General features: G+C 48.8%; 1 protein-coding gene and 1 long non-coding RNA gene across 3 annotated transcripts in view; one reads left to right on the forward strand and one right to left on the reverse strand.

The window, feature by feature from the left end:
* Window positions 1–8,091: 8,091 nt before the first annotated feature.
* SPRY4 (sprouty RTK signaling antagonist 4) lies at window positions 8,092–21,958 on the reverse strand. The gene is made up of 2 exons (XM_038530477.1): window positions 21,733–21,958; window positions 8,092–12,763 (listed from the first exon to the last, which is right to left on the reverse strand). Exon 2 carries the CDS (start codon window positions 12,714–12,716, stop codon window positions 11,817–11,819), a length of 900 nt encoding a protein of 299 aa, XP_038386405.1. The 5' UTR covers window positions 12,717–12,763; window positions 21,733–21,958; the 3' UTR covers window positions 8,092–11,816.
* A 3-nt stretch (window positions 21,959–21,961) lies between these two features.
* The window catches only part of LOC102153902, a 93,653-nt gene continuing 87,662 nt past the window's right edge, over window positions 21,962–27,952 (forward strand). The window contains exon 1 of one of the 2 annotated variants that reach the window (XR_005355478.1): window positions 21,962–22,242. This is a non-coding gene — a long non-coding RNA (uncharacterized LOC102153902). The remainder of the gene's footprint in view (window positions 22,243–27,952) is intronic. The other variant, XR_005355475.1, reaches the window with a different exon arrangement.

A 27,952-nucleotide genomic window follows, 5' to 3' on the forward strand; every position in this document is an offset into this window, starting at 1 on the left:
AGTGTCCCAAAGACACTACAGTGTGTTCCTTTCTTCCTTGTTTCTCATTTTATGGGTGAAGAAACTTCCTAGAAACTCCTAGATTTTTCCCTTGCCTATCATTAGTTGTCACTGTAATCTGTGTCCATGCAGAATCAGTCACTGGCAAGGGGACTGAGGCCAACATGATTTGATTATACTTCTTAGGGTTTATCTGTGACTAGAATTACTTTTCCCTTAGTCAAACAGTGAAGGGATGGACTCTGGAAGAAACCTGGGGCAGGTCAGGCAGGGTCTTATAGTCTTTGGTAAAGAGTTGGACTTGCATTGAGTACAATGGGAAGAAACTAAAGATTTAAGAAAATTATGTATTAAAAGACTTTTTATTTTGAAACAATTTTAGCTCTATGGAAGAGTTGCAAGAATAGTACAGAAAATTCCCTGTATTCTTCACCTAGCATCCCCTAATGTTAGCATCTTTCTCAACCATAGTATACTGATCAAAACTGGGAAATAAACATTGGTACAATACTATATAAATTTTATTTAATTTTTCCTTTTTTCCGCCATGTTGTATTTAGTTCTCATGTCTCTGCAATTTTTCAGTCTTGCTTTTCATTGCCTTGACACTTTTAAAAGAACACGAGTCAGGTATTTTGAAGCATGTCTCTCAATTTGGGTTTGTCTGCTGTTTTCTCGTGATTCCACTAGGCTATGGATTTGGGGGAAGAATAGGAGAGGTGAGGTGCCCTTGTTGTCACATGATTACAGGGAGTATATGACATCAGTGTAACTTATTACTGTTGATGGTTAACTTTGATCACTCGGTCAAGGTGGCATCTGCCAGATTTTTCTCCGCTGTGATGTTATTGTTGTTCTCTTTCCATGCTCTGTTCTTGGGAGGCAAGCCACTAAGTCCAGCCCACATTCAAGGGTGGCGAGAAACTGGAGGGTTTTAAGAAGGGCAGTGACAGGGGCAACTGGATGGCTCGGTCAGTTAGGTGTCTGCCTTTGGCTCGGGTCATGATCCCAGAGTCCTGGGATCGAGTCCTGCATGGGGCTCCCTGTTCAGTGGGGAATCTGCTTCTCCCTCTACCCTCTACCCTCCCCCAATGCTCATGATCTCTCTTTCTTCTCTGTCTCTCTGAAATAAGAAGGGATTGGATAAATAAATGATGGTTATTGTGGAATACATTTCTCTAAATAGTACAGACCTGGAGCTGATGGCTCAGCGAAAGCTGTGTATGTTAAAGACAGCAGGCTTTCAGGTCCTCTCCTGTTTACTTTTGTGGTCATCTTTAAGGAGAATGTCATACCATCTAGGATTTTGTCCTTACTCAGAGATGTGCGACATGGCAAGTCTTCTGGGAAAAGAGGAACTTCCTGTACCCGAGGAAAAGCATCAGCAGGCTGCCCTGTGTGCAGCCCCACTCCTTGCACCCACCATACACACACTCACAGGCCAGCAGGGCTCCTGTTCTTGACCACTGGCCTCCTTGGGCAGGGCCAGCAGAGGGTGTGTGTCCTGTGGTCCAGGTGAGGTTTGTGGCTGGATGTGGAAAGCAGAGCTATCACAAGGGGAGGTGGGAACAGGAATGGTAAGGCTGTAAAATGAAATGCCATGCAACACCACCTATTAAACACAAGAGTGTGGAGCTGTAGAGATGTGGAAGGAAGTCCATCCATGTGTGCTGTGTGGAAGAGTTTTCTGCAGTGTGATCCCACATACGGCTTGAAAGTTGGAAGGATAGTCTCTGCACCCTCATTGTTGAACAAATGAATGGTATACTCCAAAATGTCAAACCGAAGCTGGGAATATGGTAGGGGATTTTTTTTTCTGTTGTTTTCCTTTTGGCAAATGTCATGTTATTTTTTAAAAATATATTCGACTCTTTAAAATATTTTTGAAAAATTAAGTGCCGCCTTGATTCTTGTTCCTGAAGCTATTCAATAATAATTTTTCTTATGCTGGCCTGGTCTAAGTAGTTTATGTTCGCTATTGACTGTTAACAAACACTTCTGGTAACCATACCTGTTCTAGAAAGGCCAGAAGAACCAAGTGGCATAAGTTCCTAAACTGGCTTCTTCTTTTTCCCTTTGGAGATATCCCGTCTCAGGCAAATGGTGAAGGGAGCTCAGGGCTAGGAATTTACCAGATTCGTTTTTGCAAATTACTAGCCCCAGATACCTTCACAGTCCATGAGTGATTCTACAGCAGTATAGCCAGGCCGTCTTAGTTCACAGCTAGGGCTCAGGCCTCCCCCATTCTCCTCTTCAACCACGCCCAGTTGGCTGCCTAGATACCATGTTGATGCCTCTTCCCAGTGTCCATGGGTGGGCACACAGGTAGGAAGGCAGGAGTTCAGGAGTCAGGCCTATGTGACCTTGGGCACATGACTTTAACTTCTTGAGCCTCAGTTTCTTCATCTGTAAAATGGGGGAAATAAAAGTACTAATTTGGAGTAAGGATTACAGGAAAAATGGGTAAAAAAGCACTTGATTGGTATGGTGCTAGGCATGTGATAAATACTAGAATGTCAACTGTATTAAGATGGAAACTGGTCTTATTCATATCATTATGATTATGAGATGGTACAACCTCTCACATAGCTAGCTTTAGGACAGAAAGTCTGAGGCCATTGTTCATCCCCTCCCCCCCCTTTTTAAGTACGTTCCACTCTGGTGGAGCCCAGCCTGGGGCTAGAACTCACAACCCTGAGATCAAGACTGAGCTGAGATCAAGAGGGATGCTTAGCTGACTGAGCCATCTAGGCGCCCCTTGTTCATTCCTTTTTAACCGTCCTCTCAGGGTATCATTAATTTATTACTACACTTGACAAATATTTATTGACTGCCCCTCGTGTGCCAGATGCTGTGCTGGAAGCTTCCCAGAGGATGTGGGATATATTGAAAAATTGATCCGCTGGATGCTCAGGGCAGTGGGTGCAGCTTGAGAGGAGAGAGCCCCTGGATGCTGGAGTGCTGCTGCCCATCACTGGCAAGATACCTCATTGGTTTACCTGAGTGGACCATTTCTGTGTGTGCTGTGACAAAGACCAGGTAGCACGGAAGTCACGAAAACAAGAGGCCAAGTTTATCACCCTCACAGAACACGTCCTCTAGTGGGGATGAGACATGTCATAAACAAATAGACAGGTGGTCAGGTCGCTGCATACTGCAGAAGTGGCAGGAAGAACTAAGTAAAGATCAGAGAAAGAGAGTCAGGGTAGGACAAAGTGGGCTGCTTACTGAGGGTATCATTACAGTCAAGGCCACTTTTGGGGAATTTTTTGTGGGAGACACTATAGATTGGCTCATAAATACTTGAAAACAATAAACTGTTCCTCAGAGAGAAAACCCAGTTCCTATTCGTTTTATAGCTAACCTGTTGGGTGACCTTGGATAAGCCACTCAGGGTCTCCCATTCCCATCTATTTATCAGAGATGGGTGGCTTGAACCAGGGATTCTTCACATTTTAGGAGGGGCACATGCCCCTCTGAGAGACTAAGTGTCTCTCAGACAAAAAAGCACAAACATAGAGAAATTTGTCTAACAATGTCAACGGGCTCCCTTTAAACTCCCCAAATCCTATGCTCCATGAGCCTAGATGTCCTTTCTGGGATTGACTCTGTTACCTGTGTCTGAGTGACATGCCTGCAGGGTGGGCAGCCTTAGGAAGCCCTCTAGATGTGGTTTGGGATATGATTTGGGTTAAAGTGCCAAGGAGGCCAATCAGACTTGACACCAGCCAGCTTCAGGAGTGGACAGCCAGGCAAGTAGTATTTAAAAAAAGAGAGAGAAAAGCAGGCTGGACTAAGGGACACCATGGTACAAACATGACCCATTCCAGTGGGCACTTAAACCAACGGGAACTGGGCAGTAGAATGGGAGGGGATGCTGTGGGAAAAGTAAGGGGACCCTGCCCAGTTTGGAAAGGGCAGTTACCTTTCAGTTCCAGCCAGTTGTACCATATGGGGAGGGAGGCTCAGAGGCACCAATTATTTTTATTTTTCTAGAGAAGTCTTATATCTGAGTTTGGAGACCTTATTTTTCAAGTGATAGCCAACAGTTATTGAAAAGACTTGGACGAGCAGTTTGTGATTTCCTCCCTCTATGGTCCAGGCTGCTGGTAAGATGGAGAAACTGAGGCTTAAGAATAGATACCTAAATTCCTCTATTCCGTGTCCTCCCACATGAGCTCCGTTTTCGTCTCCGATAGTAGTAACAGCATTTATCATTTATCGAGGTTGTGCACATCCACTATCTCATCCTCCAACTGCTACTGGCAGGGCAGGCATTCTCTCAAGGTCACACTAGTAAAGATGACAGAACAGAGACCTGAGCAGTAGGGACCCTATGGCTCAGTGCTCTTCTCACCACATCACAGTAAGAGTGGCCTGTGGAAGTGGTAATCACTATCAGAGAACCCCAAGCCTTGTGCCCACTCTGGGGACTAGCCCTGCCTGAATAGATACCTGTTCTCTAATCAGATTAGACCTGGCATCTCCAAGAGCTTTAGTAATCTGGGGCTGGCTGGAGCACTGCCTGGAAACCAACCAAGCAATAGCGGGGGAGGGTTGGGAGGAACACTGCTTCTAACATGGGCTCCTTCTACCCTTGTCCACCCTGACTGCTTTGGCTCCCTAATCTGTGCCCCCTCTCTTTACTCCAGGACTGGCACAAAGCATGTGACTTTGCTGAGATGTGCAGAAAGGGCTGGCCTATGCCCTTACCTGTGTAGGCATCTCTCCCCATGCAGCTGCTGTGGCCGCACCACCCATGAAGCCAGCAGAACACATTTGTGAATTACATGGGGCAACTTCTATCTTCCTCTTTCCCCTGTAAGAGTCTCATGCCTGGCCGCTACAGCCCAAATAATTCCATAGTCTGGGTAAGTATTTCCTCTTTTAATGGCAGAAGAAATCAGGAAGGCTAGCCAGGGGCCATGTTGGGAGGGTTCTTGTAAGGTCATGTGGGAAGGAGGATCCCTCCTGAGATCAGTCTGGAGAAGTGGCCTCAAAATTGAAGTATCATGCTGTGGTGAGGTAGTTAGACCAGAATTCATCTTTTAATTAGTCTATGTAATCTTGGTTAAAGATTACCTACTTTGCCACCTTGTACAGAAGCACCAGTGGAAGAAATCTTTCTGGGGACATAGGGAAGCATCCTAGAGGAGAGGATACTTGGGTTGCATTTGGAAGTTAGAATAAGATGGGCCCACCACTTATCAGCTGTGTAGCCTTGGGCAAATGTCTTAACCTCTCTGAGCTTCAGTGTTCTCATCTACAAGACTGATTGTGTCACCTAACTTGACTATCTTTAAGACTGTAGACGATAACGCAGCATCTTTGCTCCGATGCAGTATCTTTTGTAATGATTTCATAAGGTCACTTAACTCTTGTTACCCTGTTGAAAGCTTACCAGAAGACTGCAGGTATTCCAACTACTGATCTCAGAGTATCATCTGGAGCTCCATTATCTTGCTTTCTGGATGGCAAATTTTTCTGACCACTCCTTCCCTCACCATTCCCCAGGAAGGGGAGCCAGTCCTAGGTTTACCTGAGTCTCTTCGCCTAGAGAAAGGAAAAAGGCCAGACCCAAGGGAGAAGGTAGAGAGGAAGGGAACACCGGAGGGTTCCAAACCTTGCAACAGTTAAATGTTAATGTAGGTGTCGGCATAGGAAGTGTCTTCTAATGACAGAAGGAAACGAGGGAGTTTGTCAATCATCTCCTGCTTAACAGATACAGATGTATTCATAATTATCCCTTGCCTCGGGCCTTGAGGCCCAGGTGGGCTCCAGAAGGCCTGTGTTCCTGCCAGACAAGAGTCCTTAAGGAACATCATGTAGACAATTGGAATGCCATTTATCGTGCAAAACACAATAAAACCCTGAGCTCTCTTCCTGTCTTAGAGACCCATAAATTATGAAAATTATACCTGCCCCAGGCCATGGACATATTGTTTTATTAAAGTTCCGATGAATAAACTTCAGGCTCTTAAAAATGTCCTCTCGGCTTTCATCTAGCACACACCTCCAGCATGGAGCTGTATGCCTGGGTTCGTTTGATTACCTCACAAACATACTTTGGAAAATGGGGCTTATTTCTATTCCAAGCTCTGGGTTCAGCAGGCCGGAGGGGTCAGCTTGGGGTTTCCTGGCCATACAACAGAGTTGCCAAGGGGGTATCTTGAGGTTTGCCCCCACGTCCCCCTGAGCAGGGATACCAACCCTCCGCCTTTCTTTGTGGCAGGAGCACCAGGATGGTGGTGCCCTCTTAGGAGTGTGTGATTATCAGCGTGGAGGAGAAATTCTGCTTGTTCCTCATTTATTTATTTTTTTTTTAATTTTTTTTTTTTTATTTATGATAGTCACAGAGAGAGAGAGGCAAAGACACAGGCAGAGGGAGAAGCAGGCTCTGTGCACCGGGAGCCTGATGTGGGATTCGATCCCGGGTCTCCAGGATCGCGCCCTGGGCCAAAGGCAGGCGCCAAACCGCTGCGCCACCCAGGGATCCCTGCTTGTTCCTCATTTAAAAACTCAATCACTTGGGAGCCTTTTTACTCTATCTTCTGCTTCTAACCCAAAGTGAGCTAGAAGTCTTCAATTCGGTTTTCCCCACCCACTCCCAACCATGTACTGGGCATGCAGGCACATCTCTGAACCTGTGTCTGCCACATAGAGTTCAATTCAGCAAATGCTAACCCTTATTATTACCTAAAGCCACTTCATTACTGGGAGCCCAGGGGACAAAGGGCCAGTCAGGGAGGCTAGTGTGGAACCTTTTCTCTGGACATCAAATTTAAAAAAAAACAAGTGCATGTTCCTTCAAACAGCATTTGGATTAGTGAGATCCTAAGCACCCAACACCCTGCATAGGTTTTTGTTGTCTTTATTCTCCAAACCCAAGAGATGAAGTAAAACCAAGGGCAGGTCCAACATCAGGAAAACCCAAGACCGAATCAAACCTGATATACAGCAATCAGGACTGAGAGGATTAAAAAAGTACCTTCAGTGTGACACTTACCTTGTCAGCACAGGGAAACTTTGGAGCACACATTACTCTTCACCCATCATTTGGGAATGGGACAGGTTATGTGGTCTGGCCAAGGAGGCTGGAACCTATCTTTTAAGTTATTAGAGAGCAGACAGGACAACACTGAGGATGAACATCCTTTGTGCCTTCTCAGGCATTGACTGGGGGGATCCTGGGAATGGGTCTGGCTCTCTCAAAGAGGAGCCTGAGGCTTTAACTAAGAATTGGAAGAGGCCAGAATTAGACTCCAGAAAAAGCAAGAACTGGAGCCAGGGCTCCTCATTTTCCCCTCCATCTCCCTTTCTGCCATCACTGTTGCTTGTGTGCCCATGCTTAATGGCAGCAGACAAAAAAAAAATAAAAAAATAAAAAAATTCAGTAATCACTCAATTCCTTTTCTTTCAGAAAACAAGAGGCATGTGTTCACATGTTCAAAATAAAGTTCCCCCAGGTACATAAACTGAAAAGTGGCCAGGTCTTTACCAGTTATTTTTGAGGGGTCAGGGTAGGGGCAGAGGAAACTCACGGAAGGTCCATTAGAAGGGCAAAGGTAAGGCACTAAATGGATGGAAGACTTCACAAGTCAAAGGAACTGCTTTTGTACAATATCCACTAACCTGATAAAAATAAGGAACCCATCAAGGGCTTTCTGTTTGCCTTCTTAAAGCACCTGTGTGTCTGTGTGTGCTGAAATCTGCTTTGGGGGCACCAGGGCTTACCAAGAGGAGTTGCAGAATTTTTCTAACCTGAGCAGGTACCTTCTCTGCCTCCCACTTTCCCTGTTTGAGTTTTGTCATCTGTCTGTTACAAAGACACTCCTGTGTAGGCGAGGAAGATTTAGCAGCCTGTGGCAGAAGTCATCTATACAAGAAAGTGAGGCTTTCCTCTAGTGGGTAGGAGGGCGTCCCAGAGGCAGACCGAGGGACCACTGTGGCAGGAGGCCCCCTCTCTTCCCCCTTGTCCTGCCAGAGCCAGGGCCGCATTTCCCCTTGATGTGTGTTCTTTGACAAACTCATGCGGAGTCTTGCTGGGGGAGGATGTTGGGGATGTGAACACAAACACACGAGAAACAGCAGTCCTGTGTATATTTAACAATATATATTTATATATATTTTCTAGATCAGTACATTCAGTTTTTAACTTGTTTTTTTCTTCACAAACAGAAGAACTCTTACAATAGTAGACTTTCTAAAATAAATACTATTAAAATAGAGCTTCAAAATAAATATTCTATACAAAGGAAACCTTCTGTGGTAACTTTTGTTGTGGGATGAGAAGGGGCTACATGAAGAGGGACCAGAAGAAGTAGGAAATGTGGTGAGGTGGGAACCTCGGAACAGCTTTTCTGTTTGTAACACGAAACCAGACTGTGGGGTGGTAAGAAGGAAAGCAAGAGAAGACACCACACAGACTTACCCACAGCAAAAATGGCAGCGCAAGATTTGTCATCAACTGTCACAGTAAGCAGAGGGCATGGAAGTGCTTACCGAAGGCATGAACCAGAAGGCCGGTGAAGCTTGGGAGATGCCCTAGTGAACTGGTGCAGTGCAAAGTCGTGCTGCCCGGCCTCCATCAGCCATCTCCCGGGGCAGCGTGGGAGACTACGAAGCTTCGAGACGATGGAATCTGGATGCTTGGTTCTGACCAGTACCTTCTGTGTTGTGCAACCTTGGGCCAGTCTTTATCTAACCGGGCCCCACTTGGCGTACACTTGGGGACGCACAGACTTCACAATGCTGAAATATCTAGACGTATCACGTGAAGGTCTTCCACTTCTGTTGGCTATCAAGGGGCCCACGCGAGCAGCAGGGATTGGTCTTCACCTCCTTCCAGCCAGGGACTATGAGAAGCCTTGGTTGCACTCCAACATCTATCTGGAAGGTCTTGGCTACCCTAGAGCCAGTTCTCAGGGTACTTCTTGGGAGTGTTGGGCCTTCACAGACCCACCCTCAGGGTGGGAGCAGCCACGGCCCTGTCCTGGACCCAGGCTTGTGGACCTTACCCTCTGTTCCAGGCAGAACCACCACCACCCATCCCAGGTTGAATGAAGTGGGAACCAGCTGGCTCTTTTCAAAAAAGGTTAAAACGAGACATAATCCAGCCAAGCAAGCCGCTGCTGACAAACACACAATCAGCCAGAAGCACCCAGAGAAATGTGTCAGGTTTCTGAGCGTTCAGTCCCTCAGTGGCCCTTGCCTGGCCCCCAGGGCCCACGGGCAAGCCAGTCTTGTTTTTTTGCCAAGAAGCCAAGAAGAACATGCTGAGGGCTTGCCCTGCAACAGAGCTGGGAGAACCAAAGCTGCTTCACTGCTTCCCTTACCACTGAACACAGGGGGCACCAGGAGCTCGGCACACATCCATCTAGCAGGTTAAATGCAAACCAAAAAGAACAAGCCAGAACAGGGGAAAGAAAAAAAGAAAAAAGAAAACCCAAACCAGAAAAATCTGTGTTTACAACTATGTACACAAAAGTCAGGGTTCATCAGGGGTCGGGAGGCTGTTTGCCAGGAAACAGGGTCTGTGTAGATAGAGGGTCGGTGGGGTCGGTGTGTAGTTTGTGTGTGTGTGTATACACAGCTTATGTAAATCAATTCTCCACAGAATGGGTGTGTAGAACACCAAGATCACCAAAGTGCAACTTGCCACTGGGTCAAGTTTCCCATGGAGACATTTGAGAGGGGCCGTGGGAAAACTTCTGAGGCCTTGCCAAGAGTGGACGCGTGCCCTTCCGTTTTGGGGGTGACCTCTGCACACCTGTTCTGAGGAAAACGTCTCCAGTCCCTTCAGTACGCATCTGATACATTCAATTAGCAAAAGTGGTTGGCCAAATGTTTTCCCTACCATTCCCTCCTATTTGTGCAAGAACATCTATACATCCATCATGACTGTGGCAAGGGTAGCTACATGAATCAGCCTTAGGAAACGCAGATGCAATATTTCATACTTTTTACAAGCTAGCAAATGTTACATAAATAAAGCCTAAAATAATAAGACCCTCCCCTCCTTTCCTCCAATCAATAAATACCTACGGTTACGATTAACTTATTCTAAATCATAAGATGTTACTAAGAGTCTTCAAGAAGGAAAAAAAAAGTCCTTGAGAAGCATTGGGTGCATGCCAATCACAGCTACCTGCCTCCTTGCCTCCTTCCTGGAGGCGGTTCTGTTCCTACAGAACAAACTGGAAATGCTACACATGGTCTGCCTTCCGCAATTCCAGGTTCACCTGGGGTAGCTTTATAGACCCAGGCCACTTCCTCTCACAGGGGTGGGGCGACACACAAAATATCACAGGAAGCAAAAACCCCTGCGCAATGGCTGGGGAGGAAGGACCAGACACAATACAGCTTTTGCATGCAACAAGTACCTACCCACTGGACGTGCTGCACTTTTGAGTCCTTTAGCACCTTGAGAGAGAGTTGCTACGTCTTTGGGGGCTGTTGGGAGGGGTGGTGTGGCCACGCACAGAAGCAGGGCTCAATCCCAAAAAGCCCCTGGAGAATCTCCCACCTCCCTTGCTCTTCTTCCTCCCCCGCCAGGGCTTCCTAACACTAAAATAGACTCTTTTTTTATCATCTGTCTATTTACATTAAAGATACAGACACATCACTGTACACAAAAGGCTATGACAGCAAGCAGCAGAATCAGAAGAGAAGGAACCCACACCCAGCTTGGCTCTACCGTCGCTCTGCCAGTGGGAGGTGTTGCCTCTCTTCTTTGCTGTTAAAATCCTCTTCTTGGTGGGAAGGGGGACTGTGTTCCTTGAGGTTGTTTGCCCCCCAGATTTTGAAATCAGCCCTTCCTGGGGGTGGCCCAAAAGGAAGCAAATGTTTCGTTATTGTTTCTTTTAAAACACCGTTATAGCATCTGGTTTAATTGTTCTATAAAAACATAATGACTGGATCCAGAGACCACAGCCTCAGACTCATTGGCAAAAGATATTTGGTCTCGCATGTGCCGTCCCAGTCTTCTCTACCCACAAAATTTCTGGAAAGGATCTGGGTAAAGAGAACTTGGGACACATAGTGGCAGGTGAGTCTGTGACTCGGTAAGAACCGAAGGACGGTGTTATGAGCTGAACACCCCCAAGAGTTAGTGATGAAGTTGGAAGGGAGAAATGCACTGTGTAGTGGCTCCTAAATCCATTTGCGGCTTCAGGGAGGCGGAGTGGGGAAGGAGGCCTAGACACACTGGCCGGCCTCTGCTCTTGGCAGGGGGGTGGGGGAGTGTCCCAAGTATATACAACAGGGATTGCCATGGTCTTCGCCTTCCCCAAGCTATTGGGGCAACCTGGGGGGCTGGGGGAGGAGGAAAAGTATACACGTCAGGGTTTCAAGGGTCTTCTTCAAAAAAGGTCCCTTGGTCACTCAGTTAGTGATTCTTCCCAGGCAGCCAAAGAGAATGGAAGATAGGGAGAGAGGGGGAAGGAGGGACTGGGAAGGCATTCAAGCAGCTGCAACTTCCGGATATGTGTCCACATCTGTGTTCCGTCTTCTGAAAAAGAAAAATCCCCTCCCTCCCCCCGCTAACCACTCCACGCCCCTGCCACTGTCTGTCTGCCATAAAGTTCCAGGACCCTGAAAAAACAAAAAAACAAAACCCAAAGTGCTTCTTCATCCTCTTGGGGAAGAGTGGGTGGGCAGTGGTGGTCTCCGTATCTTCAGAAGCTGAGGGTGGGAGTGGGCAGACCAGCAAGCAGCCCCAGGACACTGAAACCTCTGGCCTCGCCTGGCCCTGGTCTTCTCAGGTGTCAGAGGGAACCAGGTTTTCAGGGGGAGCGCGGGGGCTTCAGCCCACAGCGTCAGAAGAGCTTGTCGGGTCTGCCGGCCGTGGCATCCCCAGCAGCTGCCTTGCAGATGACGCTGTTCGTGTGCTTGCAGCGGCAGCCGGGGCGGCGCAGGCGGTCGTAGCCACGCTGGGCCAGCTTCACGCAGCCGGTGGCAGGCAGGTAGCAGAGCAGGCACGGCAGCACCAGGGAGAGGGCGCCCATGAAGGACCAGCGGGCGCAGCAGTTTGAGCGGGAGCAGGAGCAGGGGTGGTCCGCGCAGGAACCCTCATCGTCCTCGTTGGTACAGTGGTAGAAGACGCCTTGCACCAGGCACATGCAGGTGCCGTAGTTGACCAGGGTCTGGGCTGAGCACAGGCATTCCTGGTTGCAGACCCAGCAGGAGGGCAGTGTCCGGGGGGATGCGCACTCCTTGCACTTACACTTCCCACAGGCCTCACACAGCAAGAAGTGCTTGTCCAGCTCAGGTGGCGCCGTCGGGCCCTTGAGGTCCAGTGGCTTGCAGTGGACCACCTTGGGCTGGATGCGCACAGCCCTTGGGGAGGCCTGATCGGCCACAGGTGGTGGTGCCATGTGGTCCAAGAGCCGCTGGTCGGAGGATGTGCTGCTGCTGCTGCTCACAGAGCTGGGGCGCCCGCTGAAGGAGATCCAGTGGTGGGTGATGTCCTGGTCGCAGCGGGCAGGCGTCGGGGCCAACTCTAGGGCTCCACCCCGGGTCCTCTTAGGGCCAATGGGGGGCACCAGGCCGGGGTTGTCTATGTAGTCATTCTCCACGTGGCTGGTCTTCATCTGGTCGATGGGGAGGATGGTGAGTGGGTGTTGGAGGCGGCCGTGGGGCATACGGCTGTCAAGTAGGGGCTGGACCATGACTGAGCTGGGAGTCAAGGGGACGCTCTGTGGGATCGGGGGCTCCATGGGGCTGGAGGTCCTGGACTGTGCAGAGGAACAGGCTTCTAGGGGCCCTGGGGGGGGGGAGGAGGTGGGGAAAAGGAAGAAAGAGTGGATTCCAGGCATCAGTACTTGGCCTGTTAACACGCCCACCCCCCATCAGGTCCTGGGGGGTCCAAATGAAATGAGAACTGGATTCTCTCCGTGAACTCTCCAGCATCGAGGCTTAGATGATTAATAATAACAATTAATAGAGAGTGGTAGAAATAAGACTTATTTAGCACTTAATGAGCCATGTACTCTGCTAAGCACCATATATATTACGTCATTGACTCTTCACTCTAAAATGTAACTACTATTATTATCCCTCCTCTAGTTACAGAAAAGGAATGTTCAAAGTAACTTGTCCAAAGGCACACAAAAGTCAACAGAAATCAGCAGGAGTTCAAGCCTAGCCCGTTAAAACCCATTCTTGTGAGGGCTGTGAAATATACTCTATTTTTAAGATAGATAGCTCAGTGGTTATAAACACAGGCTCTGGAATCAGATCCAAGTTTGAATTCTCACTGCTGCCTGGCAGTGTGCCTTAGTTTTGTCATCCTTAAAATGGGTTCTTGTGAGGATTAAATGAGAAAATGCTACCCATTACCTAGCATCATGCCTGCCAGTAATCTGTCATTGTTCTAGAGTGCATCAGCTTTTTTTTTTCCTGAACACCGAAAGGACTGTGTCAGGCATTGTGCTGAGGATGAAGTGACCGTGACAGATCGCCCCTATAAGCTCCCACAGAGTATTTCAGCTTGATAAACAAAAGAGTTTATTTCAGATAGTCACAAGAGAAGGAAGGGCTGTATGTGATGCCTGCACATCCAGGATATTAACTTATTACTACCACTTCTAAGGGCAGCAACCTCCAGTGGCTAATAACCCCTGGCTAGGTGCACTTCTGACAACTTGGATGGGAAATCCTCTTGAGGGGCACTCACATCACCCATTTCCAAGTGCTGAGCTGAACCTTCAGCCTAAATGCTATTTACTAGAATAGCTAAGCCAACTCTGGATCAGTTTCTAATTTCACCGAGAGAGTGCAATTTTAAGTTGGAATCCCGCCAGAGATTCAACTGCAATGCCTGACACGGAACCCCAGGAAGTCACTTAAATCAAAGAGCGGAAACGACTTGGTTCAAATTTAGAAAGTGCACATTGTTTTCTATTAGAAGTGCCATTTCCTCGCCTGCTGACCTTTACATTCGGAATTCGGCTGGAGATCAATTTAAAGAAATAGCAGCAGAGGGCCAAGACCTCTGCCCAAGGGGACACAATTTGGAACCCAAGAGAAAAATTAGACTCTGGGAAGAGTCCACTAGGGGGTGGGGTGTGAGACAGAACAAGGTGTGAACAGAAGGGAAAGATAATGGTCTTAAAATAGGGGAAGGACACCTTGCCCCAGGTGAGTCATCCATACTTATCAATGTCTACACTGAGGAATGAAGAGGCAGGTGGAAAAAGGCATTTAGGGCAACTCAATTTTATACTCCCTTACTTGGAAACAGTATTTGATCAGAAGTGATAAAATTGTTGGGGAAGGGCTTCTAATGCAAGAAAGCATCAAGTCTTTTCCATAAAGCTCATTGCTCAGTCAACTGTTATTTCCCATATGCATAGGGCAAGTGCTATTGGCTTTGCTCCCATGGCTCTACCTACTTAAAAGATGCTGGGACTTCTATGCAGTTTTTTCCATGTTGGAGAAAGTCTGTTTAATGGCACCACCTGTCTCCTGTCTCCACATTCCCTCCAGGTGAAAGGAGAGCATCTTTTTCAAGTGGGAGACTTCCCTGTGCAGGGTTAGCTTTAAGTGTCTGGCATTTCTACCACCAAGAATGGCCATTTCCCAAGGCATTCTCCTGTGGAGACCTTGTGGTCAGGATCCAGGGCTGGATGGGGGGATATGAAATATTCATCTATGGAGAGGAGTTGTTTCAAGAATCCAGGCAACCATGCACTGGGCATAACTTCAAGGAATGCTACCTTAGCCCATTTATTCTTTGCAGGGACTCCAAAGCTTTGCTTCTAGAAATGGGTTTAGGGTCGACAGACAAGGGTTGGGGGCTCCAGTTCCCTGCCATGGGGACTTTGCCTAGAGGAAAAGGTGTGACTGGGCATAAGAATGCAAAATGCTGATGGAAGCATAGAAGACTCTCTGGCACCTCAGCCAGAATCCCCACCCTGGACAAAGACAACATGATTCTCTTTTCCAGAAGCTTGGGTCATGAATGCTCAGGGTCCTGTCAACAGAACTGTCAGTGGCAGTATTGCCCCACGTAGTTGGGCTTTTGTCTCTTCAGACTAGGATTGGGACCTACCATGCTGTTGGAAAGAGTAAGGGGAAAGAAGAGAATTATCTGCTCCCCAGTTGTATTCCTGGAATTCTTAAAAAACAGCCACATATTTTTTGTAGATAAAACAAAAAGGATGGGCAGCCCGGTGACTCAGCGGTTTAGCGCCGCCTCCAGCCCAGGGCGTGATCCTGGAGTCCCAGGATTGAGTCCCACGTCAGGTGCCCTGCATGGAGCTTGCTTCTCCCTTTGCCTTTGTCTCTGCCATTCTCTCTCTGTCACTCATGAATAAATAAATAAAATCTTAAAAAAAAAAAAAAAGAAAAGAAAAAGGGCATGGGCAATGCTCAAGGATTTTAATATGCCCTAGAATCAGAAGGCACATTAATGGAAAAGTCCCACCAGGATGCCAGGGTGGGTGCAGCAGCTGCAGGCAATAATGGGATGTTGGCCTTAGCAGGTTCCCATCACCCTCCAGAAGTAGGTGTCAACATCTGGGCTTGCAGTTGGGGCCAGACATGGAGGTGGGAACTTGGTCCACGATGACTTAGCTCTCTTGGGACATGCACCCAAGATGGCTCTAGCAGGCATATTCCAAAATGCATCTTCCCTATCATAACCCTGATGTCTGATTCCTTCTGGACACCAGCTCAGCAAAAACCCATGGCTGCCTCAGAGCGGCAGTGCTCAAAACCCTCCTCAAGCCTCATTGCCTTACTTCCCCATTAGCAGGGATTTCTAGAGGAGGGTTGAATTCATTTGGCTAACAAAGAAAAACTACTTCCCGGGCAGCCTGTTTGATAACCCCTCACATAGCTAAATGAAGTCTCAAAACAACAGCAACAACAACAACAACAAAAAAACCCCAACCCTCAGTTGGTTTAGAAGATCAATCTCTACTCACTGGGACACACCCAGCTTCCAGTCTTAAGCAGTGCTGATGAACTTAAGTGCAGTTTAATATGTACTCTCTGCTTCCCCTGCAAGGAAGGAAGAGATTTATAATATAAATAGGAGAGGAGGCTTTGCCTCATTTAGGCTTTCTGGAAGACTGATAGCCAATTTGGAAGACTGTGGCCAGAGAAACAAAGCCAGCACTCCACTTAGAGAAGCACCTCTATCAAGTTTTAGGTGGCATTATTATGGATTAGCAGGAGGAAAGGAAACTTTTACCTCCACTCCCAACTTCTCATAATAAATAGTAATAGTTGTGGAAGCAGCGAATATTTATGAAACATATCTTCAAATCAGGCGGCCTGTGTTAAGCCCTCAGTGATTTTCTCATTTAATCCTCACCCCATCTCACCTTGGAGAATAACACCATTATTATGCAAGGAAGAAAAGAAGAACAAAGGGTCATCCCTGCACGTAAGTGATCAGGACAAGATTCTAACCCAGACAGCAAAGGCTCCAGAGCCTGCAGCCTCAACCTCCCAGCCCTTACAGTACCCCGTGGGTATTCATGTGAAAGCAGGAAAAGCACCAATCACATTCACAGCCATGAACTCTACTAGTCTCCCCAGTCTGCCACCAGCCCTCAGGGAGCCTCTTCAGGCCGTTCGCGCGGCTCTTAACCAAACCAGCAGGGGTTACAGCAGACTGGCTTGGAGGCTGGGGGTTTGAAATCGGTCATCACAGATAGGCCCAGAGCTCAAGTTACCTTTGCTTCCATTTCAGTTTTCTTTGCCATCCCTTCTGTCACCTCATACACTGCTATGTTACTACGTGTGTTCATTTTCAGTTTTTTTTAAAAGTCTCACTTGTAGGATCTCACCACAAAGCAGTCTCTAAAAGGAAGCGCTGGAACGGGAGGGAGTTCCCTCCTTCTCCTACAAAGCTGAACGTAAGGGTCCCCAGGGCACATTCTCAGATGGGCTTTCTGTCCGAGGTCTGTGGGGAAGGGAGGGAGGGGCCTGAGTACGAGGAAGCCAGAGGACAGCCCCGGAATACTGAATCAGCAGGATATTAAAAAGCCCAGAGCACACAGTCCTGTCTTGGCCGCCTGGCGGGTCTGTGGTGTTCGTACCTGTGGGAGGGGCTTAGCATCTGGATGCAGACCTCACAAGACAGGCTGGCTGAAAGGAATAAAGGGACGTGTGAAAGGCTCATGCCACCCACCCACCACTTCCCCTTAACTTACCCTGGGAAGAGGAGTTAGGAAATACGTGGAAAACCTGACAATTGTGCTTTCAAAACTATAGGACAGCACATGACAGACCGGCAAAAGGCTCTGAATGAATGGGTCATTTCGCACTGCTCCATTCAGTGTCGGCAGGCAGGCAGGTCCTTCCAGCAAGGTTGCTTAACCCTTTATCAGTTCAGAAGAAAAGGCCTCTAGGCTGTCAGGGACCCCACCCACCACTACCACTTGATTCTTTGTGACACCATCCCGGGTTAGTTAATTAAACTCCAACCAAATCAGGACGTATTGCTTCAAAAAGACCTTAAAAGGTGTGTGTGGGGAGGTAGGGTGGTGGTGAGGAAAACCAGGGACCTGCCTTCCTTACACCCCACTGAGGAAGACCAACTCTGCATCTCTTCAGAGAACAGCCCCTGTGGAAAACAAAGCACTGCCGCAGCTGGATTTGTCTGAGAATCCTTGTGGCTCCCCCAGCCCTAAGGAGCTCACCTCTGGCCATAATCCGTTAGAGATCACCAAAGAAAACAGCTGCTTTTCGTCCCTTTGTCCCGTCACAATCTAGCAGTTCCCAACTCACTCCTATTCTCACCCACAACCAGTCAGCTGAGCAGCAAAGCCCCAGCACAAGCAGGGAGGAGTCTGAGAGGTCTTGCTGCACTTGGCTCTGGGCTGTTCTAACCGGCTTTAAAAGTTGGTTTCAAGATCCCCTTAAAGAGATACTAGAGGTCAAGAGTGAGGAAAGAACAGGGCTAGATGAAGCCTGTTAGTCACCAGCACGGTTTGTCCACAGTAAAGTTTGGAGGGGACCAGAAACCTAGACCCCCCAGGGGAGGGCCCCCTCTCACACCAAGACCATTTATCTCACCACCCTCCACCATAGATTCCAAATAATAGATTTTAGCTTACTTCTGGGATGGGGCAGATGACCACTCTCTCCTCCTTCTCCTAACCAGAAAAAGAAAGACTACTGGACAAGGGAAAGCAGCACTCTTTCGCAAATGGCCACCTGCCCCAGAACAGCCTCTTCCCTTCTCTACTAGATCCAGGACATCTGTGCTCCCTCCCCAGTGCCCTTGCTTCCTCCACGGACTGTCCTTGGAAAGAACAATCATGATCACAGCTGAATGGTGGAGCCTCTTAAACCCAGCCACATATCCCGGATATATCCCCAGCCTTGTCAGCTGTGCGGATCTGCAGGGTAGCCCCAGACCCCTGAGAGCCAAGAATACCCCGCCTCTTACATCATGTAACACCCCACACCTCCTGTGTAGGAAGTGGCTCCCTTAGTACTAGGTCCTTGGATGAGGTGCCCAGCACAGCACAGCCCTCTTGGGAAGCCTCTACCCACCCTACCCCTCCCCAACTCTGCAGTGTAAGAGACTAAGGTCCAAGCCTAGCAGGTTTCCTAGCTCCTCATCTGCTCTGACCTGGCCTCTAGTGTGGTCTGAAAGGAGTAATACAGTTTTCTGTATGTTGCTCTTCTCATCACCGCCTCCTTTCTCCAGCTCTTTTTAAAGACCGAAAATATATCCCAGTGGGTCACTGCTATCCCTTCTATCAGGGGGAATCAAGGTATGCCATGAGATGGAAACTTTCCACTCTTGCTCTTCCCCCCTTCCTTAAGAAGGCTTTCATAGTTACAATCCCAAATCCAAATTTTTCAACTGTATCCCTACGTCCAGGTTTGTGTAAGACTCCTCCTCTAAGTTCTCCTCACAAAGGAACTTCCAGCACTGTAGGACCAACATGACAGGCACTCTGGATTCAGAACCAGATTAAATGCCTTGGCTCTCTAAGAACAGTTAACTTTTTTGACTAAAGAAAGTGGGCTCCTTTCCAAACTTCCTTGGTACACGCATCTGGGTCCTACCCAAGAGGATGGCCTAAGGAAAGAAAAATGCTCTGGGGGCCCCAAGCTTGGGGTTAGATGTCACACCAAGGGGTTTAGCATCAGGAACTGGATGAGAAGTCCCCATGTGTTATCCCAAACTATTAAATTGTAGGGTACAGTATGTCTCAAGGGCCACTTTTGAAGGTGTTAATGGGTGCCTTTCCCCCCCTTTCTTTTTAAATCACTTACTTTCAAATTTTGCTTTGGAAAGCTGCCTTCATTGGTTATTCAAGTCAGCCAAACCTCTAGGCAGAGGCTACTGTCAGTCAGGCTTACCAGAGTGGGAAAGGGACATGGGGATGGAGATGGAGAAGTGGGTCCAAGAATATGCCGCACAGAGTGTGGAATTCCAAAGAGCCTCACCTCTCCACCTATTCTGGCAGGATTAAAACAAAAATGGCACCTGTAAGCTCCCAATGATCACCAGTTCCTAGTTTCTGTTCTGCTTTAGCCAGGAATCATTCTAGTTTCTGTGTTCGGTCTCCTCCCATCAAGCCTAACCAAAGCTTTAAGGAAATGTTGTCATTTCAAAATGATGGTAATCTGGAAAAGGTCGTGGGAATGAGGAGGATTACCATTCCACAAAGAGGAATGACTTCTGAGTTCAGAATCTAAAAAAGGAATAAGAGAGGTCTTAGGAGTCTTCCTCACCCTAACTGGGCAACATTTGTCCATCAAGATTTCAGAAATATGCCATCAAAATGCCTCCTACCAGGTACTGGCCAAATGCAGCATCTTGGTTGATCACCGTGTGCATGGCTCACATTAATGGATTTGTCTGAAGCCTGCTGGCAAATGAGGTTGCTCCCAAGGGCTGGCAAAGAGGACTATAGATTTCACTGTAGACAAGTCTACATCTTTTCAACCCTTCTGCTGAAACAGAGCTGAAAGGGTCAACTGCAGCATTCCCTTTCCTAGTCCACCCTACACTCACAGACTAAAGGAAAAAAACTGAAGATTTCAGATGTTTATGCTCCATTCATGTGAGATCCAGAAAAATCTAAACATTGTGAAATCAGCAGTGCAATATTGGGTAGGGCCTCAGGCCAGAGTGAGCTTTACTAAGATTGATAAGGCCATATTTCTTTCAAATGCTCTAGGCCTTCACCTTCCAGCTTTTGTAGCCCCGAGAGGCTCGTCAGAAAGATTGGAGAGCCTTGGTCAGCTAACCAGACAGGCATGCACTTGCTCCCGCCCCTCCCCAAACTGGAGAATCACGCCATTAATTTGGAGGCAGGAAAGTGGGGGTTCCCATTGATCTGGGCACCCCACTGAACCCACACCTTTCCTCTCAACGCTAACCATGCCTGGGGGTTCCTGGAGCCTCAATGGGCCAGAACGCAGCCTCCTGCCCTCACCGAGCCTTGGCAATATGGATGCCCATCCAGCAGCTGGTGAATGAGGCAGCCAGCAGCTCTCCCCTCTAATCACCACCATCCAGCCCCTGCAGCCCAGTTTGCTTCTCCGTCCATCACTCAGCCGTCAAGCCGAGCAACCATTTTCGCCTCCCTTGCCTTCTCTGCCCACAACCCCCAGCCCCAATCAAAGAGAATTGAGAAACTGTCTTCTTGCACAAGAGCTGCTACTGTCTAAATGCTTTTTGATCATCTTCATGGAGGGGGAACTGGGCACAGCCCTGGCCCCAGTGATGAAGCCAAGCTCCAGCTGCCCTGGCTGCCCAAACCCGCCTTTGCCCCCCTTCTTTACCCCTGTGGCCTTGGAGATTCAGAATTTTCAGAACGTACCGTCTCTATCCTTCTCTCTGCTCGGTGATGTCAAGCCTGGTACCACCAAGAAGGAGGGAAAGCGGGAACCTTATCTCTCCTACGCATGTAACCTCTTTCTCCAGCTCCCACAGGCCCGGCGTTATGTAAACGCACCTTCAGCCCCCACCACAGCCCCAGCGCGGCCAGGCCCCGGGGCCTGGCACAGCTCGGTGCCCGGAGAAGGGAGGCACGAGGAGGCCGAGGAGCGTCTGGCCCTGCAGAGGCCGGGGAAGGGGAAGGCAACTGCAAGGTAGTTGCACAGCATAAAATGCAGCAGCAGAGCAAAGGTCAGACGGCGAGGAACCGCCTCGCCAGAGAGGGAGCAGAAATGCCCAGTCCCGGGCCATCCCCGTGTGACCATCGAGGGGGAGGCAGAAGGGTAGAAAACCCAGTCCTTCACGGCTCCGAAGGGAAAAGAAAAACCTACGTCGAGCATAGGCCGCTGCAGTGGGCTGGGGAGATCTGGGCAGAGCTGGCACCGTGGGCACGGAGCCCGGGGTGGGCAAGCCGCCCAAGGCAAGAGCGCCCGCCGGACCCAAGAGGTGGCTCCTGACCGAGCCCAGAGCCTCCCATTCCAGCGCTCGAGGCAGGAGGGAAGAAACCAGGCCAGAGGCAAACTCCCGGGACACGCACGGGGCTTTCGGAGTCTCGGAGTGGGGAAGCCGGGCTTGGCAATGCCCCGGGGTCGGAAAGTCCGATGCCAGGCTGTGAACACCCCCGGCGCCGAGCCGGCCCAGCCGAGGGCGTTGGGGAGCTGCGGCGCACCGCAGCGGCTCGAGGAGGCGCAGGGAGAGGGAAGGAACACTGAGGCGCGCCTAGAAATAGTGCACCATTTGCCCCAGCCGGCGGGGGAGTCGTGTCGCGACTCAGAGGGGGTACTTTCGGATCCCGAAACCGGCCAGGGACTTACTTTGAGGAGCCGCAGAACCACAAGCATTGCTCCACGCCTGTGTAAATCCCCGAAGCCGGGAGGGTCAGACGCCGCTGTTCACGCAGACGTCGGCGGGAGGAACCGATAGGACTCCTTGCGCTCCGCGCGCCAGCTCCGCGCTGTCAGCTCCTCTCGCTGCCTCCGCGGCGGTGTTGCAACCACTGCCTGGGAAAATGGCTTTTTTATGAATGGGAGGGAAGGGAGCTCCAGTGCGCACGCGCTGCATTCGCGATTCTATGAATGGGTGGGCACAAGAGACCCCGCGCGCGCATGCGCCGCGCTCCTTTTTTTATGAATGGGGGGCCGGAAAAGAACTTAACCCCTGATTGCTGGGGCTGATTCTAGCTCCTCCAGAGGCCGTCGTTCTTTTACAAAAAGGGGTGGAGGTTGTTGTTGCCTTTTTTTCTTTTTAATGAATGGAGGGCGGTGGCGACTGCAGCAGCTGGCTCAGCTGCGCGGGCTGTGCCCCCTCCCAGCCTGCGAGAGGAGGTAAAGGCCACCTTCACGCCACTGCGGGCCTCGGCAGGAACCGTCAGTGTCGTTGGGGGGCGGAGGGGGGGGGCACTGCGGCCTCTGAATCCCGGGCCGAGTGCTGGGTGGGGAGAACTCATCAAGATCTAGGGATCTCCTCCCGCCGCAGGGGGGGGGGGAGGCGGGGCGGGAGACGGGAAGACTCCTGCTGGGGGGCCTTATCTTTCTCTAGCCTAGGGGCCTGGGGGGAGGGGTCTTGAAGCTGCGCTTACGAAAAATTCAGGAAATGTCAAATATCCATAGCAAGGAGGGGCATTGTGGGGGTTGCTTGAGTGAATCTGGTTCCATTCCTAAGACTGAGTCTTCCTTGAGTGAGTACAGGCCACCCACCCCCACTCCACCATTTCTTGGGTGTGGACAGCGACAGGGCCGAGGCCTCTTCATCTCCAGTAGCCCCCCACCCTGCCCCCCGGCGGACGCTGGCTATTCGGCTTGAGGCCCGGCTCTAGCCTTGCAGCGCCAGCCCCCCACCCAGCCCCGCCGCCTGCCATACCCCGGTGTCATGTCCTCAGTGCCCTGGCGCCTACCCGCCCTAGACTGCCCTGACAAGCAGCTCCCCTCTCCACCCCTTTGCGTTTCCCAACTCTCAAGGGACGTGGGCCTGAGGAGCCTCTGTACACCAAAGGCTACGGCCTTTTGCTGCAGTGGGAGCCTTTCCCCATTCACCCCCATCACCTCCCCTCCGAGAAAGCGGGAACAGCCCAGAATTGGCCAGGTGGATGGGTGGAGCCGGCCGAGCAGAGGATGCTGCCGGAGTGGCCATAGGATTAAAGAACAACAGGGTTCTTGAGCCGCGAAAGAAATGGAAGTAGCCAGGGATCCTTTCTTTGCAGTTAATGATGCTCTGTCAGGTGGGGGGTATCGCATCAGCCCAGGCCCTTGAAAAGAAAAGCCCCCGCCATTAGGCCTGACTCTGGGAAGGCGGGGAGCCCTCATAACAGCAGCAGGCCCAGCTCCGCCCAGGAACCGAGGAGACTGTAGCCTGGGGCAGGGGTGGGGGGTGGAGGGATGGGAAGTGGAGGGGGGTGGAGGGTGGCTTTGATGCTGGGATGAGAGCTAGGCCAGGGCCTGAATTGCCCGTTAAGTTTGTCTTGCTGGTGTTCTGGCTTGACCGCGAGGTTGTGAGCTGTCTTTTTCTTTCTACGCCACCAAAGGACTGCGCTTGGCTGTTGTCAGAGGAGCCAATGAAAGGCTTCCAGTCCAGGTCAGAGGTCTGGCCTTGGGCTGGAGCTGGGACTGGGGCTCTGGAGATGGGCAGTGAAGGGACATTTTGCAAACCCAGACCAGAACCCAAAGTCACAGAGTCTCGGTCTAAAATGTCTTCGTGCTACTCAGAGGTAACTTTGCAGTGTGATTTACTTACTTAGCTCGGGGAGGCAGAGCCCCCCTCTTCTAGAGGACCACAGTCTTTCCGGAGCTAAGACCTTACTTAAGCCAAAAGAAAAACTCTTTGTATAGATAAGTTGATAAGGATAGTAGTTGTTCAGGTCTCACCTTTGCTGGTACTGAAGTTCAGTATCATTATTCCCATTTGTCAGATGTAGAAAGAAATTGAGGGCAAGGGTCCTATACCTTGCTCAGTGGAAGATCTAGTAAATGTAGAGCTGATTTTCCAGATCTTTGCAGCCAAGCTCTCTCTACTTTGCTACCACCCTTTCTCAGCATCACAGACTTAAAAACCTGTTTTTTTTTGTTAAGTCATTTAAGCACATTAAACAAGGGAAGTTGGAGTAGTGATTTTGCAGCCAGCACTCACTCTGGGACTTGCTTGAACAATTAAAAGGATGGCAGTAAATACATCCTTTCTAAACTATCAAAGGAAAGCAAGATGGTGGTGGTAGTGTGTTGTTTGCTGTCCTGTTTCCTTGATTTAGAGGAATTAGCCAAGAGACAGATGGGGTTCCATTCCGGGTCTTTTCTGAGCTTTACTGAAGGATGAGGTGAAGAAACCACAGCCCCTGATTTGTAAGCAGAATGCGATTCAGAGTGTCTGGGAGGTAAGTGAGGATTATATTATGTTTCTACTTGGAACCTAAAGAGAAGTTTGGGCAAGTGCTATGAGAAATGTGTGCACGTATTCACATACTGTTCTGTGTGGAAGCCTGCCCTGATTCTGGAGACTGGATGGTGAGAGGCAGACAGCCTTCTTGTTCCCTGCCCTTGTGAAGCTCACGATCTTTTGAGGAGACAGACAGACCATGCAATTTGAGGCTGTGATAAGTGCTAGGAGGGGTCTGAGTTGAGACCTGAAATCTGAGAAGCGGTAAGGCTGAGGGAGGTTGAGACAGATGGGACAGAAGGAGCCTGGGTGGAAGCCCTGTGTGGGAAAGGCCTGACGTGGAAGTGCTGATGGTAGGCCTCTGCAGCCACAGCTTGGCAAACAAGGTAGAAGTTGGCCTGGTGAGGAGGTCAGATATTATCCTCTTAAGGATTTTTTTTTTTAAGATTTTATTTATTCATTCATGAGAGACACACGGGGGGGGGGGGGGGGGCGGGGCAGAAACACAGGCAGAGGGAGAACAGGCTCCTCAAGTGGAGCCCCATGTAGGACTCGATCCCCGGACTCTGGGACCACGCCCTGAGCTGAAGGCAGCCGCTCAACTGCTGAGCCACCCAGGCGTCCCTCTCTTAAGGGTTTTAAGCAGCTTGTGACACATTCTGGTTTGTGTTCTAAACCTCTGTAGCAGCCTAGAGGCTGGTGGCTGGGGGTGAGGGGACAGAGTGAAAGGTGACAGGGAATGCAGAATGTTTGCTCCCTGACAGGCTGAAGGTGCCATATTTGTTCTTTTGGATTGGGTGAGCAGTAGGCCTGTGCTTTTTTTTCTTTCTACTTCATCTGACTTTGTTTACTCCTAAGGGGTTATCCCCTGCCCGGGTGTAACTTTTCTGCTAGAGTCAGATCCTTACAGCCCTGCGTTTCTGCTTGTGCTAATTACAGTTCCATCACTCCAACGTCAGTGTAAACACCTTCACCCTTACCAGATCATGGCCAGGGGAGGAGAGTGGGTTCACTTCTTCTGGGCTTGGCCCTGTTAGTAAAGCTCCTGGCCTTCCCAAGACCTGGAAGCTGAGTTAGTGTGAATTGGGAGAGGCAGGAATTCCAATTCACTGACAGACATTCATGGAACGCTTACTGTGTGCCGTGCCTGTGCTCAGTATGTTTTCATATGCACTGTTGCTTTAAAAAGCTGTGTTCTGAGTCTTACTCTCCCTTTTCGTCAGATAAAAAGTCAGAAGCCATGTTTTTAATTATTTATTAATTCCACCAAAAATTATTATGCACTTCCTGTGAGTCAGGCACAGTGCCAGGTGTCAGGGTTATAGTGATAAAAGAGAGAGACACGATTTTTGCCTTTTTAGAGCTCTCAGTCAGTGGTACGGGGGCCGAGGCAGGGTTGGGGGGGGATGTGCTTTCCCCTGTAATCTTCATCAGGGGAAAGATCAGCGCCTTCATTCATTTCTATATTCACTTGACATTTCTCAACCTTATTGCACATACTAAACACTGGAAGCCAGCCCCCTCAATTCAAACAGATTACCTGCCTCCACCTGTAGCCAAGTAGGGGACATAAGACATTAAACAAACAATTGATCGAAGACTGATTTAATTACAGTTAATACCAGTGATGCAATAGAAACTGCAGAGAGCAAAGTAGAGGGACACTGCCTACAGGCCCTGGAGAAGCTTCCCTGCAGCTCAGATCTGCAGAATGCAGTCTCTGCCAAGCTGGGCTCAGCGGCAGAAGGCTCAGAAGCAGAAGGGAGTCTCAAGGAGTGTTAGAGCAACTGACGATAGCCAGGGGTACCCTAATCCTTTGAGGAAAGGAGGGTATGTCATACCTGAGTTAGAACTGTGTTCTGGCCCTTGCTCCTAGGCTTTGTGACTCAGTGTGTTCATTTGTTTCAACTTTGAGGGCTGGGGACCTCGAAAGACAGATGTGCAGACATTGACCGCAGACTGCTGAGGTTCAATCCTACCCTCACAAATTCCATAGCCTTGGACAAGTTATCCAAACTTCATGTACCTCAGTTTCCTCCTCTGTAATATGAAAACTAATAGTAGTACTTACCACAGAGGGTTGAGTGGAACTTGAATGGAAAAATGCACACAAAACACTTAGAACAGCATTTGGCAAATTGTAAGTGCCAAATATACATTTAGGTGATTATTCAACATATGGCCATTTTGATGCAGGGAATGAGTTAGAATTTTAAGAGGAGTCCATTTCTTGGGTGTATCAAAACCTCAGAAAGAGACAAGTAATCTAAATGTAAATAGGGTTTTCATTGTCAATGAATAGTTAAAGCAATAATACTGTGGCTGTCATCACTGCTTTAACTAGTACAATTCTTGCAGGATGAAAGTTATGGTGTTTTCAGTTGTGTGGCTCGGTATCTTAAATAGTTCACCAAAGAGTTGATTTTAACCATGGCCAATATAGATGCTTGAATTTCAGTGGTAGCACATGTGTGATATAATGCTGAATGTGTGCTGAGTGATGATTCTGTTGTATTAAGCACTTGGATGACTTTGCATAATTCTTTAATTTTTTTTTTTTTTTTTTTTTTTTTACTTCCCATAGTTCTTAATCTCTTCAAACCTCTTGTGAAAAAGGGGTGATAGTCATGGTATCTGCTTCAGAGAGTTGTGAGCGCTGAAGGACATGATGTTTTTCAAATAACTTAGCTCAAAACCAAATGCACAGATATTTTTGTGGTACTTGAATTAATCTGTGTAACAGGAATATTTCAAAGATTTTAACTTGGTTGTGATAATATAGGTCGCTAGCTTCCTTTGCCCCATTTTTCTGTCAAGACCCTTGGTTTTCACTGTTTGCTGAGCAGGGCAGTAGAATGGTATGAAAAAGATGCATTCCAGAAGACCTCACATAATTCAAGAATAATTTCTTCGTAGCTGACTGTGAAGTCAGATTTGCATGCTATCAGTTTTGGCTACTGAGTCAAGATTTCTGTGAATATATTTCTGTGGCACACTTCAGATTTGCTTTAGTTCAAATTCACATAAAATGCAAGCACACCGTTCATTTCAGGTGTGGGAGCTAAATCTAAAGCAATCACTGAGAGCAGTGAATAGAAAGAGAAGGAAAAAAATAGCCAAGGGTAGCTCCCTTAATTTTTGCTTACAAAACACAGAAATTCCCTAGTAACATTGAAAAATCAAGTAATAGGTGGTTGGCAAATTCTGGAATAAACAGACTTAGACTTTGTCCAAAGTACTGCCACCTAATTGTTGATGGATCTCAGGTGAGTTACTAATCTTTAGACCCTCAGTCTTATCTGTATAATGGGCACAATGATTCATTCCTACTCTGTAGAGTGGTTCAGTAAATACCTCATAAATGCCTATGTCCTTCATACAACAGAACGGGGACCCTGGGAAAACGTGAGGATAAGGAATAACTGTCTAGACTTGGGGGGTCAGCAACTTTTTTGGAGACCCAATATTGTGTCATGAGGGTGATGGGGGGGCTGTGTCCTTTTTTCTAACTTGGCAGTTGTGCTTTGGGCCACCTTTTCTCCCCTGCCCCCTACTGATGCCACTTCTTTTGATCATTTATTTGTTCACTAATTCACTCATTCAACCAATATTGAAACACTTTCTAGGTACCAGGTGCCATGCCAGGCCCTGAGGATACAACAGTATACT

Source organism: Canis lupus, chromosome 2 (assembly GCF_011100685.1).
Source record: "Canis lupus familiaris isolate Mischka breed German Shepherd chromosome 2, alternate assembly UU_Cfam_GSD_1.0, whole genome shotgun sequence".
NCBI classification, from domain to species: domain Eukaryota; kingdom Metazoa; phylum Chordata; class Mammalia; order Carnivora; family Canidae; genus Canis; species Canis lupus.